This window comes from Felis catus, chromosome A3 (genome assembly GCF_018350175.1).
Source record: "Felis catus isolate Fca126 chromosome A3, F.catus_Fca126_mat1.0, whole genome shotgun sequence".
NCBI classification, from domain to species: Eukaryota; Metazoa; Chordata; class Mammalia; order Carnivora; family Felidae; genus Felis; species Felis catus.
Genome location: NC_058370.1, coordinates 119653899 through 119666012, shown reverse-complemented (window position 1 = coordinate 119666012; position 12114 = coordinate 119653899). Strand labels below are relative to the sequence as shown.

Sequence of the window (12114 nt, the reverse complement as noted above, 5' to 3'; positions counted from 1 at the left end):
GTGTCTGACTCGACTGGTATGTAACATGGAGACTTTTTTCTTTTCTCTTCTGTTTTTTTTTTTTTTCTCTTTCTTTTTTCTTTCCTTTCCTTTCCTTTTTTTTTTTTTTTTTTTTTTTTTTTTTTTTTTTTTTTTCTGTATGGAGTCCAACGCAGGGCTTCAACTCAAGACCCTAAGATCAAGACCTGAGGGGCGCCTGGGTGGCTCAGTCGGTTGAGCGTCCGGCTTCGGCTCAGGTCATGATCTCGCGGTCCGTGGGTTCGAGCCCCGCGTCCGGCTCTGTGCTGACGGCTCAGAGCCTGGAGCCTGTTTCCGATTCTGTGTCTCCCTCTCTCTCTGGCCCTCCCCTGTTCATGCTCTGTCTCTCTCTGTCTCAAAAATAAATAAACGTTAAAAAAAAAAATTTAAAGATCAAGACCTGAGCTGAGATGAAGAGTCAGATGCTTAACCCACTGAGCCGCCCAGGCGCCCCTATAGCACGGAGGGTTTTGACACCCCGTGCTTCTATCCTCTCTCTTGCTCCGGGAAAGAGATGGGACAGCCTGCAGATAACTGAGTACTTAGTCCGAGGAGCTGGAAGCGGGGCTGGGTGAGGGCTGACAGGTGACCGCTGAGAGCTGAGCTCCAAGCTTCGTGAACAGACAATTCCATGATGTCTGAGCTTCCATTATGAATCAAGGTGATCAAATAAATCTGTCACAAATTTTTTTTTTATTTTTTTTCCCCAACGTTTATTTATTTTTGGGACAGAGAGAGACAGAGCATGAACGGGGGAGGGGCAGAGAGAGAGGGAGACACAGAATCTGAAACAGGCTCCAGGCTCTGAGCCATCAGCCCAGAGCCCGACGCGGGGCTCGAACTCACCGACCGCGAGATCGTGACCTGGCTGAAGTCGGACGCTTAACCGACTGCGCCACCCAGGCGCCCCTGTCACAAATTTTAAATGTGCGTCACTGTTGTTATATTATGTGGTAATTAGACATAGAAACAAACAGCCAGAATCTATTCTTTTTTCAAGCCAAACCAAATACTTACGGGTTTTTTTCTCACTTTGCTATTATTCTAATACCCATGAGGAGTATCAGTATTAATTTCATCTATCTCTGTATCTCTCTGTACAATTGAATCCCTTCCTCACTTTTGTTTAAAAATTAAGATCTGGGAGGCAAAGCACTGAGTCACTTTCCTCATTTGCACACTGAAAATTTTTAATGTATTTTTAAATGTTTATTTTTGTGAGATTGAGAGAGAGAGAGAGAGAGAGGATCCACTGTCAGTAGAGAACCTGATGTGGGGCTTGAACTCACGAACTGTGAGATCGTGACCTGAGCTGAAGTTGGATGCTTAACTGACTGAGCCAGGCACCCCTGACATTTCTAATCTGTGCAAGGTTCCTCCATTTTATTTCATTTCATATTTTTCCCTTCTTCCTCTGTCATTGCCTTACCTTTCCAGGTTCCCTCTGTAATGTATTTGATGTACATTATTAAATATGTGTGAAACCTCATGTAATATAGTTTTGTATGTTTTTAATTTACACAAATGGCATTGTACTATAAATCATTTTCTGTTTCCTTTGTTCTAATTGCTGAATGTGCAGCTAGTTACTAGCTTAATATTGCTATACAGTATTTTATAGCACGTGGGGTAGGCCTTGGACAGACCTGCGGCTGGCCCAATAGTACAACAAAGAATTTTCTTACATGGTAGATTATAGGCCCTTGAATGCTCACCCAGTCCCTCACCAAGCCTAATCCTATAAAAACTTAGTCCCGACTCTGAACTTATTAGACCCATCTTTCTCCCTCTAAATGGCCTGCACTGATCACCAGAATTTGGGCATGTTTCTGGGAGGAACTAGGAAGGCATTGTTCTTTGCTTTACTTGTTTTCTGGTTTATCAGCGAACTGAAGTGATAACAATGTAGCCTTGGGTCTGAGTTGTCATATTAGCCAGCTTTCAAACCAAGCTAACCCTTTGTGATCCGGACTACCTCAATGTGCATCCTTCACAGTTTATTTACTCCACCCCGGTAACAGATGCTTAGATTGATTCCAACAATAGCTGTCACAAACAAAGCCGTGATGAACCTATGTGAGGATTTCTCACGGACACACCCAGGAGTGGTATTGTAGGGTCATAGGCATGTACAACGTTTATTAAATACTGCCTCATTGCTTTCCAGAATGGCTGGGCCAGATTGCATTCCCGCTAGCTAACGGCGAGTTCTTGTCCCGCCCTATCCTCACCAACACTTGGTATTATCCGTCTTTTTAATTTTTTGTCATTCTGATGGGCAGAAAATACTATCTTGTTTTAATTTGAATTTCTCTGATTACGAGTGAATTTAAACAACTCTTCATACATTTTTATACTCCTGTGAATCGTCATTTCCCTCCTTTGTTTATTTTCAATTTGTGTATGTAAGAGGTAATTTTTATCTAAATTTTTTGAGTTTAGTAACTTAAAGAACGATTACGAGGCGCCTGGGTGGCTCAGTCGGTTAAGTGTCCAACTTTGGCTTGGGTCATTATCTTGCGGTTCGTGAGTTCAAGCCCCACATCGGGCTCTGTGCTGACAGTTCAGAGCCTGGAACCTGCTTTGGATACTGTGTCTCTCTCTCTCTCTCTCTCTCTGCCCCTCCCTGCTCACACTCTGTCTGTCTCTCAATAAAAAAAATAAAAAATAAAAAATAAAAAATTAAAAACAAAAGAATGGTTACAAGGCAAGGTTGATCTGGAAGGTAGTTTCTTCTCAATCAGGTACCAAATCACCTTAGTCTTAGGGAGTATCCCAATTGGCCCTTATTTCTGTAACCTGTTAGTAGTAGCCTGATCTGGGCGTTTCCACAGGGTCATGTCCCTAACTCAAATAATGCTCAATTATGGGTGCCACATTCCACTGGAGGGACATATACAAACCAAAATGGTAGTGCTCATAGTTATCTGAGAGTCATCTTATATGAAGAGAGTTAGCTTGGAGCAGCTTAGAGGAAAATACCAATGTTATCTTCAAATAGTTGAAGAGCTGTAATCTGAATGTGAGGGAAAGTTCACTCTGTGTTGCTCCGGAGCACAGAGTTAGGACAAATAGGTGATGTTACAGGAAAGCACACTTAGACTCAGTGTGTGGAACACTTTTCTGTCGGAAATACCAAGCACTGGGGGCACCTGGGTGGCTCAGTCTGTTGAGCATCCAACTTCAGCTCAGGTCATGATCTCACGGTTTGTGAGTTGGAGCCCTACATCAGGCTCACTGCTATCAGTGCAGAGCCCGCTTCAGAACCTCTGTCCCCTTCTCTGTCCGCCCTTCCCCTGCTCATACTCTCTCAAAATAAATTATGAAATACCAAGCGCTGTAATCAGTCCTATTGGCATCAGCAAGCTAACTGGTGGTGTTCAACGACTGGACAGACCACTGGTTGGCTAGGGCATTTCTGCATGGAGCAGGGAATTAGTTGAGATGCCTTCCAAGATTTCCTCTAATGCAAATATGATTCAATTGAATTTACATGTATTGAGCCCCTGGTACATGTAAGACTCTGGGTTAGGTATTACAGGAGACACAGCAGCAGTTCCTTAGATGGTTTACATCTTACCAGGGGAGGAGAATCGACGTTTAAGGGACTGCTAGCCCCACTGCCAGGGTCTTTACATGGATTATTTTAATCTTCACAATCACTTGATTTGGTAGCTCCTGGTAACCTTACTTTCCAGATGAAGAAACTGAAGTTCAGTTTGATTAGTAATTGCTTAAAATGACCCAGCTAGGCACCTGGGTGGCTCAGTCGGTTGAGCGTCCGACTTCGGCTCAGGTCATGATCTCACAGTTCGTGGGTTCGAGCCCCGCATCAGGCTCTGTGCGGACAGCTCAGAGCCCGGAGCCTGCTTCTGATTCTGTGTCTCCCTCTCTCTCTGCCCCTCCCCCACTCACACTCTGTCTCTCTCTCCTTCAAAAATAAATAAACATTAAAAAAAAATTAAAAAAAAAATGACCCAGCTAAGTGAGATGGACCAGGGCTTCAGGATCAGATCACTATGACTCCATCACGTCATGCCATGAGTCTATAAATTTGTAAGTCACAAGTGTAGCTTCAAATTTCTTGGCTTGGAAAAGGGTTAAAGCATTCGCCTCCCCTGGTTCTGCCTCTGGAAAGTGACTTTTTCTCTCTCTGTTCTCTTCTTTCTTTTGGTGCTTCTGTGATTTTTCCAACCGTCTCATGCAGGTCAAGTTGCCATACCTTATGCTCTCCCCTCTTCTCTCTCTCTCAATTTACCTAAAGCCTTCTTTGCTCTTCGGCGCTCTGACTTTTGCTGCTGTAAAAATTCCAGTTCCTGTGATGGCTCATGTGTGCCTTGTAGCCCATTTTGCACTGATGCACCCAGGAGTTTACTCTGCGTATCTTCACGTTAAAAGAGAACTACTATGTTTGTGTCTTGCTGCTCTCATTTTTTAAGTAGTGCGAATTGAGCAGTTATTACTTTAATGCCTAGTTGAATGGCCAATTATTAGAAAATAATTATCCTTTGCCTTGGATGATTCTTTTTTCTTTAAGACATGAGCAAATGGTTAATTTACATATTTACATTTTTATATGTAAATATACAACCTGTAGATTGGTGAGGGTTCCTACTGGATCCATAATCACTTTTATTTATTTTTATATTTCTATTTTTTTAAAAAATGTTTATTTGGGCGCCTGGGTGGCTCAGTTGTGAAGCATCTTGACTTCAGCTCAGGTCATGATCTCATGGTTCGTGAGTTTGAGTCGCACATCGGGTGAGCTAGAGCCCCGCTTTGGGTGAGCACCAGCCCCGCTTCAGGTGAACAGGAGCCCTGCTTCTAGCCCTGCTTCTCTCCCTTTCTCCCTCTCTCTTCCCCTCTTGGGATTCTCTCTCTCTTTCTCTGCCCCTCGCTCACTTGCGCACGCTCTATCAAAAAGAAATATTTATTGGGGCGCCTGAGTAGCACAGTCGGTTAAGCGTCCGACTTTGGCTCAGGTCATGAACTCGCAGTGTGTGGGTTTGAGCCCCACGTCGGGCTCTGTGCTGACAGCTCAAAGCCTGGACCTGCTTTGGATTCTGTGTCTCCCTCTCTCTCTCTGCCCCTCCCCGGCTTGCACTCTGTCTCTCTCTCTCAAAAATAAATAAACGTTAAAAAAGGTAAAGTAAAATGTTTAAGAGAGAGAGCACATGCACGTGAGTTGGAGAGAGTCAGAGAGAGAGGGAGACCGAGAATTCCAAGCAGGCTCCTTGCTGTCAGCACAGAGCCCAACGTGGGGCTCAAACTCAGGAACTCTGAGGTCATGACCTGAGCTGAAATCGAGAGTCAGATCTTTAACTGACTGAGCCACCCAGACGTGAGTTTTCAGTTTTTTTTTTTTCTGACACTGAGAATTTCTCCAAATTAGTATTGTTTTCTAGGGAAAAAAAGCGAGCTGGTGACTTTCATTTTATTTTCTCTTCAATAAACATGTTTTGACTTTCTGATATGTTGAAGACTCTTTGCAAAGTCATGAATATAATAGTCACAAGCTCTTAAGGAGACTCCAATTGGATAAAATATGTACACAAATATCTTTATAAATGTGGAAAATGTGTAAGAAGTGTCTAAATAAAGAGCTATGGGAAGAATATTTACATGGTTATTCATCAAAATACTAATAGGGGTTATCTCTGGGGGTAGATTTTTTTTTAAGTGTGCTCTGTGTCCAACACGGAGCTCAAATTCGCAGCCCCAAGATCAAGAGTCACGTGCTCTCTGAGTCAGCCAGGTAATCCTGGGAGTAGAATTTTTAATAATTAAAAATTTTTGTTTTGTTTATCTGCAGGTTCTAAGTTTTTAAAGATAAATATGTATTACAAAAGAGAAACAAATTCCTTCCAGCAAGAGGGTTGCAGAAGACAGGCTATGGGGAGGATATTTAAGCCGAAGGCTGAAGGGATAGAGGTGGGGCGAGGGGGGGGATGCATTTCACATGGAGAGAACCACGTGAAACTAAGCATGAAGTCAAGAAGATGCATAGTAATTGCAGAAAAAAATGACCAGTTCAGTTTGTCTGGAGACTAACGTGAGGAAGCTGGGATAGGAGATAAAGCTCGTTGGCTAGGGCTTGCCATTAAGTGCCAGCTGAGTAGTCCAGCATTTCAGAACTGAGGTATCCCCGGAGAAGCTTAGGACAAACACATCCAATGGGATGGGGAAGGCTCATGGGGCAAGCATTCTCTAACAAGAGGTAGGACTAAGTCAAGATATGTAGGCAGAGCAGAATATCGGCAGGTGATGGAGAGAAGAATGGCTGCAGCCTCTCAGCAATCAGGGATGTCTAACAAAGACCTTTCTCATGGAAATCTCTGCTGAAGGCTGGGAGAGTGAAGGCAGGAGGTAGGCACTAGCAAATAGGCAAAATCCCTGAGATTGGAGTGGTAGCTTTTATGGCCAGGTGACGACATAGCAGTGGGACTGCCATTCACGGGAATAACTCCATTTTTAAGGATAGAGAGAGCAAGGGGCGGAGAAATCAGAGGAAGAAATCAGGTACAGAGGATGGAAGATACATGCAGGAAGGGGAATAATGATGATCCTGAGGCATAATAATGATCTTCTGAGGCAGGAATTTTTTTAAAGTTTGTTTGTTTGTGTCTGTCTGTGATCTCTACCCCCAACATGGGGCTCGAACTCAAGACTTAAAGATCAAGAATCACATGCTCTTTGGACCCAGCCAGCTAGGCGCCCCAAGGTAGAATGTTCCTTTTTTTTTTTTTTTAATTTAAATATTTATTTTTGAGAGAGAGAGAGAGGGAGCACAAATGGGAGGGGGCGGGCACCAAGGTAGGAATTTCCTATAAGCTTTAAAGGCAGGTCCTAAAAGTTGAAGCAGAGCACTGGAAACATGACTTTGGTCAGCTGTGTGTTCTCTAGAAAGATATAGAAATAATACCTTAACTAATAATATGAGCATATAAATATATCTATTTTCTTTCTTGGCTTTGCAAATATTTGGGCAAGATTTACAGAGAAAAATTTTTAAGGGCATAAATCCTAAACTAGTACTAACTAAATTGGCATTTTCTTTCACTAAGTTTTAGGATTTATCAAATATTTCTTCATAACACTAGGTTTTCCTTTTAGGCCTACATAGACGCCATTTTATTCTTTTTTTCCCCCTAAAGTCAGAGGCCTTTCATGCCTTGATCATTCCAGCCACCTTCCATGGCAACGTAGCTTGATGCTTAGGTCTTACTCCAGCAAAACTTTTAATTAACTTTGGGGAAGCCGAACATCGAGAACTGGCTGAGCCTCCCAATTCCCACCTCCATACAACGTGATGTCCTGTAGAGGTCTTCTTCCCTGTCCCCTTGCATATAGTGCTGGCTCTGCCACTAATGTGTGACCTCTGGCAAGTCTCTAACCTCTCTAAGCCTTAGACTTATCTGTAAATTACACACAGGAGTTGAATTATGATGTAAAAGATACGAAAGCTCTAAAATTCTATGATCCGGACCCAATAATAAATACAACTTGTTAATAAGTGCAGTTTACTCCTAAGGTTTCAGAATATGGAGCCCATGGAGAAAAGGCTCCAAGTGCTGTAACTGCTCCAAACACCTGGGATAGGGGTGCCTGGGTGACTCAGTTAAGCATCTAGCTTTTGATTTTGGCTCAGGTTATGATTTCATGGTTTGTGGGTTCAAGCCCCGTGTCAGACTCTCCGCTGACTTCGAGGAGCCTGCTTGGGATTCTCTCTTTCCCTCTCTCTGCCCCTCTCCCACTTGCACGCTCCAGCTCTCCCTCAAACCAAATAAACAGTAAAAAAAAAAAAGAAAGAGCTAGGATAAAACATGAAGTTTCTAAATTTATTTTTCAATTTTTAAAAAAATGTTTTCAAATTTATTTGGAGGGGGGCAGAGATACAGAGAGAAGAAGAGCGAGAATTCCAAGCAGGCTCTGTGCTGTCAGCACAAGGCTGATGCGGGGGTGGATCCCATGACCCAGAGATCAAGACCTGAGCAGAGATCAAGAGTTGGATGCTCAACCAACTGAGCCACACAGGCGCCCCAATTTATTTTTTATATGTAACTGCCCTTATTCCCAAATTTTATGTCATGGAATTAATTGGGCTTTCTACATTTAGAAATAATAACATTTAAAAGATGCTTTACAACACTGGGGCTTGAGTTAAACTTATTTGAAAGGGAGAATCACGCTAACACTCTGGGGTGCTCAATGTAATGCCTCTTAACGGACGACAAACCTGTGAAGCACTGATCATAGCTCATTTTGTGATTTGCATAGCCAGCCTATATTAGAATTGTTGGCATTATCATAAGACATTCCCAGCTATAGAAAGAATGATCCATAGAGGATAAGGTTTAAGTGACAAGAGCAATCACAGAAACAAACTGAAGAGCCACATGTATCAGAGAAGACAAGCATTTTCAGTAGTGAAGCTTCAGGGGTGGTTGGGAAGGAAAAATGCAAGCCAAGTCTTTAAAAAATGGGAGGTTGAAATATGATTACCCTAACGGCCTCGAAGACCAATTTTAATTACGTATTAAACGCACAAACGTTTTGGGGGTGGTGGTGGATGTAAAAATGTAGTTTTTACTTCTCTCTCAAACCCCGTTTCCAGATGTCTCAGGGTTTTCTCTTGTAGGAGTTTGAACTAGCCCACCAGGTTCAACTACCCTACCACCACATCCTGGGTGTGCTTGGCAGCGATGAAGCACATTGAGAATGGCAGGGCAGGGGCGTGACTCTTTAATTTTTTTTTTTTTAATGTTTTATTATTTATTTTTGAGAGAGAGACAGAGCATGAATGGGGGAGGGTCAGAGAGAGAGGGAGATACAGAATCCGAAGCAGGCTCCAGGCTCCGAGCTGTCAGCACAGAGCCCGACGCGGGGCTCGAACTCACAGACCATGAGATCATGACCTGAGCCGAAGTCGGACGCTCAACCGACTGAGCCACCCAGGCGCCCCATGGGGCGTGACTCTTTAAACGACAGAAAGGAAAAAGAGGAACAGGAAAGGATAAAGACTAATAGGGATGAAAGGGTGTAAGGCACAGGAAAAGGAAGGGCAAGGAAGAGGCAGCGTCGGGTTGGGGTTGGCTTCACTGTCCTTCAATTTTGGACACCGGTGGTTAGCTTTCGGCCGCAGGGACCAGCCCTGCTGCCTCTGTATGGCGCTGCTGGGCTCTCGGGCATTCCAAAAGGACGTTAAGGCCTGGAGCGGGTCCTGGGCGCAGAGCACAGCACCGAAGCTTCCACTTCTCCCTGCACCCAGGTGTTCTTCAGTCCTTCTCCCCTCGCCCTGGAAGGCGGATTACATCATTCCCACCTGAGCAGCCCGGCCAGTTTTTCCATTTCAGACTCCTGTTCTCTGGAACGTCAACTTTTGCTCCTGAAGTAAACCAGGATGTAGCTCTAACGCTTCTCCTGTTACCATTAGCCACCAGGGAGGGCACTCCAGGATGCGTCTCATCTTAGCAAAGAGCCTATTAATGACCCAGGGCGCCACTTTTTCTGGCGTTTACGAACTACAGCTACACAGGAACTCACGGCCATCAAGGGCTGTTGCTGCGCCAAGCCCCTCAGCTCGACACACGCGACAAACACAACCGGGGGCATCCTCAGCGCGGCCGGGGAGGCGGCCCCGGGAGGAAAGAGGGTGTCAAGGGGCTACTCCAGCGTGCCGCGCCTGCGCAGTCACCAGGCAGCGCCTCCCCGCGGGGCGTACTCTTAACGCGGCCCACCCTATCAGGCGGCCGCGGGGAGCGCGCCCGCGGCCTCGCCCTCTCTCGCCCCTCCCTTCTCTCTTCTCCGTCCTGCCTCAGACAGAGGCTCGGAGAGCCGGCGCACCACTCCCCGCCCCCGCGTGCCCCTACACGCTCCGGCGCGCGTGCGCAGAGGCGATCCGCAGGGCTAGGGCGCGAGGGAAGGGCGGGCGTACGTCCTTGCGTGCGTCTCAGGCAGCGCGCACGCCGGCGTGAGAGGGCACGGGGAAAAGGTGGCTCTGGCCGGGGCGGCTCGGCTTCCTGTGGCTATGTAGCTGAGCTCTTCGGCTCGGGGTCCTCCACTGCCACCGCCGCGTCCTGGCGCGGAGTTTCTGCTTGGGAGGGAGACTGTCCTCACGCCCGCCGCACTCCCTCGACGGCAGAGCTTGCTTGCTCGCCCGTGGGAGCGTCCCGGCCGAGCAGCCCTGAGGGGGGAGGGGAGGCCATTTTGTCCCGACCGACTCCCCGGAACCGGGCGGAGCGGCTGGGAGAGGCTGCGGAGCCGCGGTCGCCGCCCTCGGAGGCACCGGACGCCGCCACCGTCGGGGGGCTTCCTCGACGAGGCCGTTCGCAGGTCGCCCGCGCCCTCTCGAGCCCTCGTTTTTCCCACGCTTCCCCGGTCCTCCGGCCTGAGAACGCCCGAGCGAGGAGTTGGCTGTAGTGAGAGGGACCGATCCCTTGGGGCCGCCGGCGGCGAGAGCCTGAGCCGCTCCTCCCAATGGCGAAGAAGACGTACGACCTGCTTTTCAAGCTGCTCCTGATCGGAGACTCGGGAGTGGGGAAGACCTGCGTCCTTTTTCGTTTTTCGGATGATGCCTTCAATACCACCTTTATTTCCACCATAGGTAAGACCTGTGGGAAGATGGTGTACGGTCTGGGTAGCTGCAGACCGTTTCTGTTACTCCAGACATCTTGCTTCCCGTAATAAACGCCTTTGTTTCAGTGATTCCGATTCCAAGCGACAGATCTAAGTTACTGTTTGAATCGACATCGAGCTTACTGGGGCGGGGTCTTCTCCTGCTTTCCATCCGGTCTTTTGCTTTCAAGTCTCCTACTCTGTTCGGTGCCTCTGATGCAAAATATGCAGCATTAACCACGTTCCAGAATGCTGTTTCTTTAAGCGACTGCACTGGCTTTTTCCATATTTGTGTGGCGTTACTAGATGCACGATACTTGTAAGGGATTTATTTTAGTGGTTGGGATTGAAGCCGTAGGTCATTTGGTAAAGGCCTGAATTTATACTTCAGGGCAAAGAGAAGATTCTATATGGTCATAACTTAGAGTAAACTTGAGGGTTTGTGTGAGGAATAATTAAAGCAAATTAGAGGGGAAAAGTGAGTTCCCCCGCGTTGACTAATCCATTGATGTGTCAAACAATCGGAGGCTCTTAGTGCTTGGGGTGGGACTCAATGGCATGTTTGCCTCACAGTGCTTTTCCAGACATCAACAGAAAACAGTAATCTAAGGGAGATGATCAGTTTCTGTCCTCAAACCCGAAAGAATGAAGTTCTCCCTTCTGTTAGACTTTACGCTAGAATTTACGGGAAAACGTTTGGCCAGTCCTAGCCGAAGAACTTCTAATGTACTTTCACCTTATGTTTCAGAATTACTTAGTGTGGAAGTAAGAACTAAAGTTTGACCTTTTTAGTTGGTTTCTGGTTTTGGAAAAAAAAAGGGGGAAGACTCTGGGAAAATTCCTTTGGATTCTGGTTAGAAAATTTAGTGGCATTAAGACGACTTGTGTTAAATGAATTGTATGCGAAAAATGTCCCCCCCCCTCAATAAATATCTTAAAGGATACATGATTGCCCGTCATTTGGAACCCAGCACTCAGCATTGGGGCAGTGCAGTGAAACCCAATTATACATGTAACTAGTTTCATATTTGAGATGATTTTAAAAAGCAACTGCAGCCTTCTCTGAACTCTGGGAATTGCAAAATTAAGCTGATTTCAATTTACAGCATTATTGGAATGGTTGATTTGGATTTATGACAAAATTTTTGTTAGCTACTTAATTCAGATGAAATTATACTGAAATTAAGTTGGGCAAATGATAATTTTAAATAGATTTTTAATTTTACTCTTCCTTTTTTCGGGATGGGTGGGAGACATTGCAATCATTATTGGATGTGTATCATACTATTCTCTTGACCTGTCATAAATTCCCTGAAATTTAGAACTTGTTTTCTGCTTGTGGATTAGCACTTCCTACCACTAAGTTTGCTTTTAATATGCCACCACTTTTAGCTGTAACTGGGTGGGTCACATGGTTAGATAGTTCAGCAAATATTTATTGAGCACCTGATGCTAGGCACGGTTTTAGGTACTATAAGTGGT

General features: G+C 45.6%; 1 protein-coding gene across 1 annotated transcript in view; it reads left to right on the top strand.

Moving 5' to 3' along the window:
* Positions 1-9967: 9967 nt before the first annotated feature.
* RAB10 (RAB10, member RAS oncogene family) overlaps positions 9968-12114 on the top strand; it is a 77631-nt gene continuing 75484 nt past the window's right edge. The window contains exon 1 of the mRNA XM_003984422.6: positions 9968-10621. Coding sequence (XP_003984471.1) covers positions 10495-10621 — 127 coding nt within the window. The 5' untranslated portion in view covers positions 9968-10494. The remainder of the gene's footprint in view (positions 10622-12114) is intronic.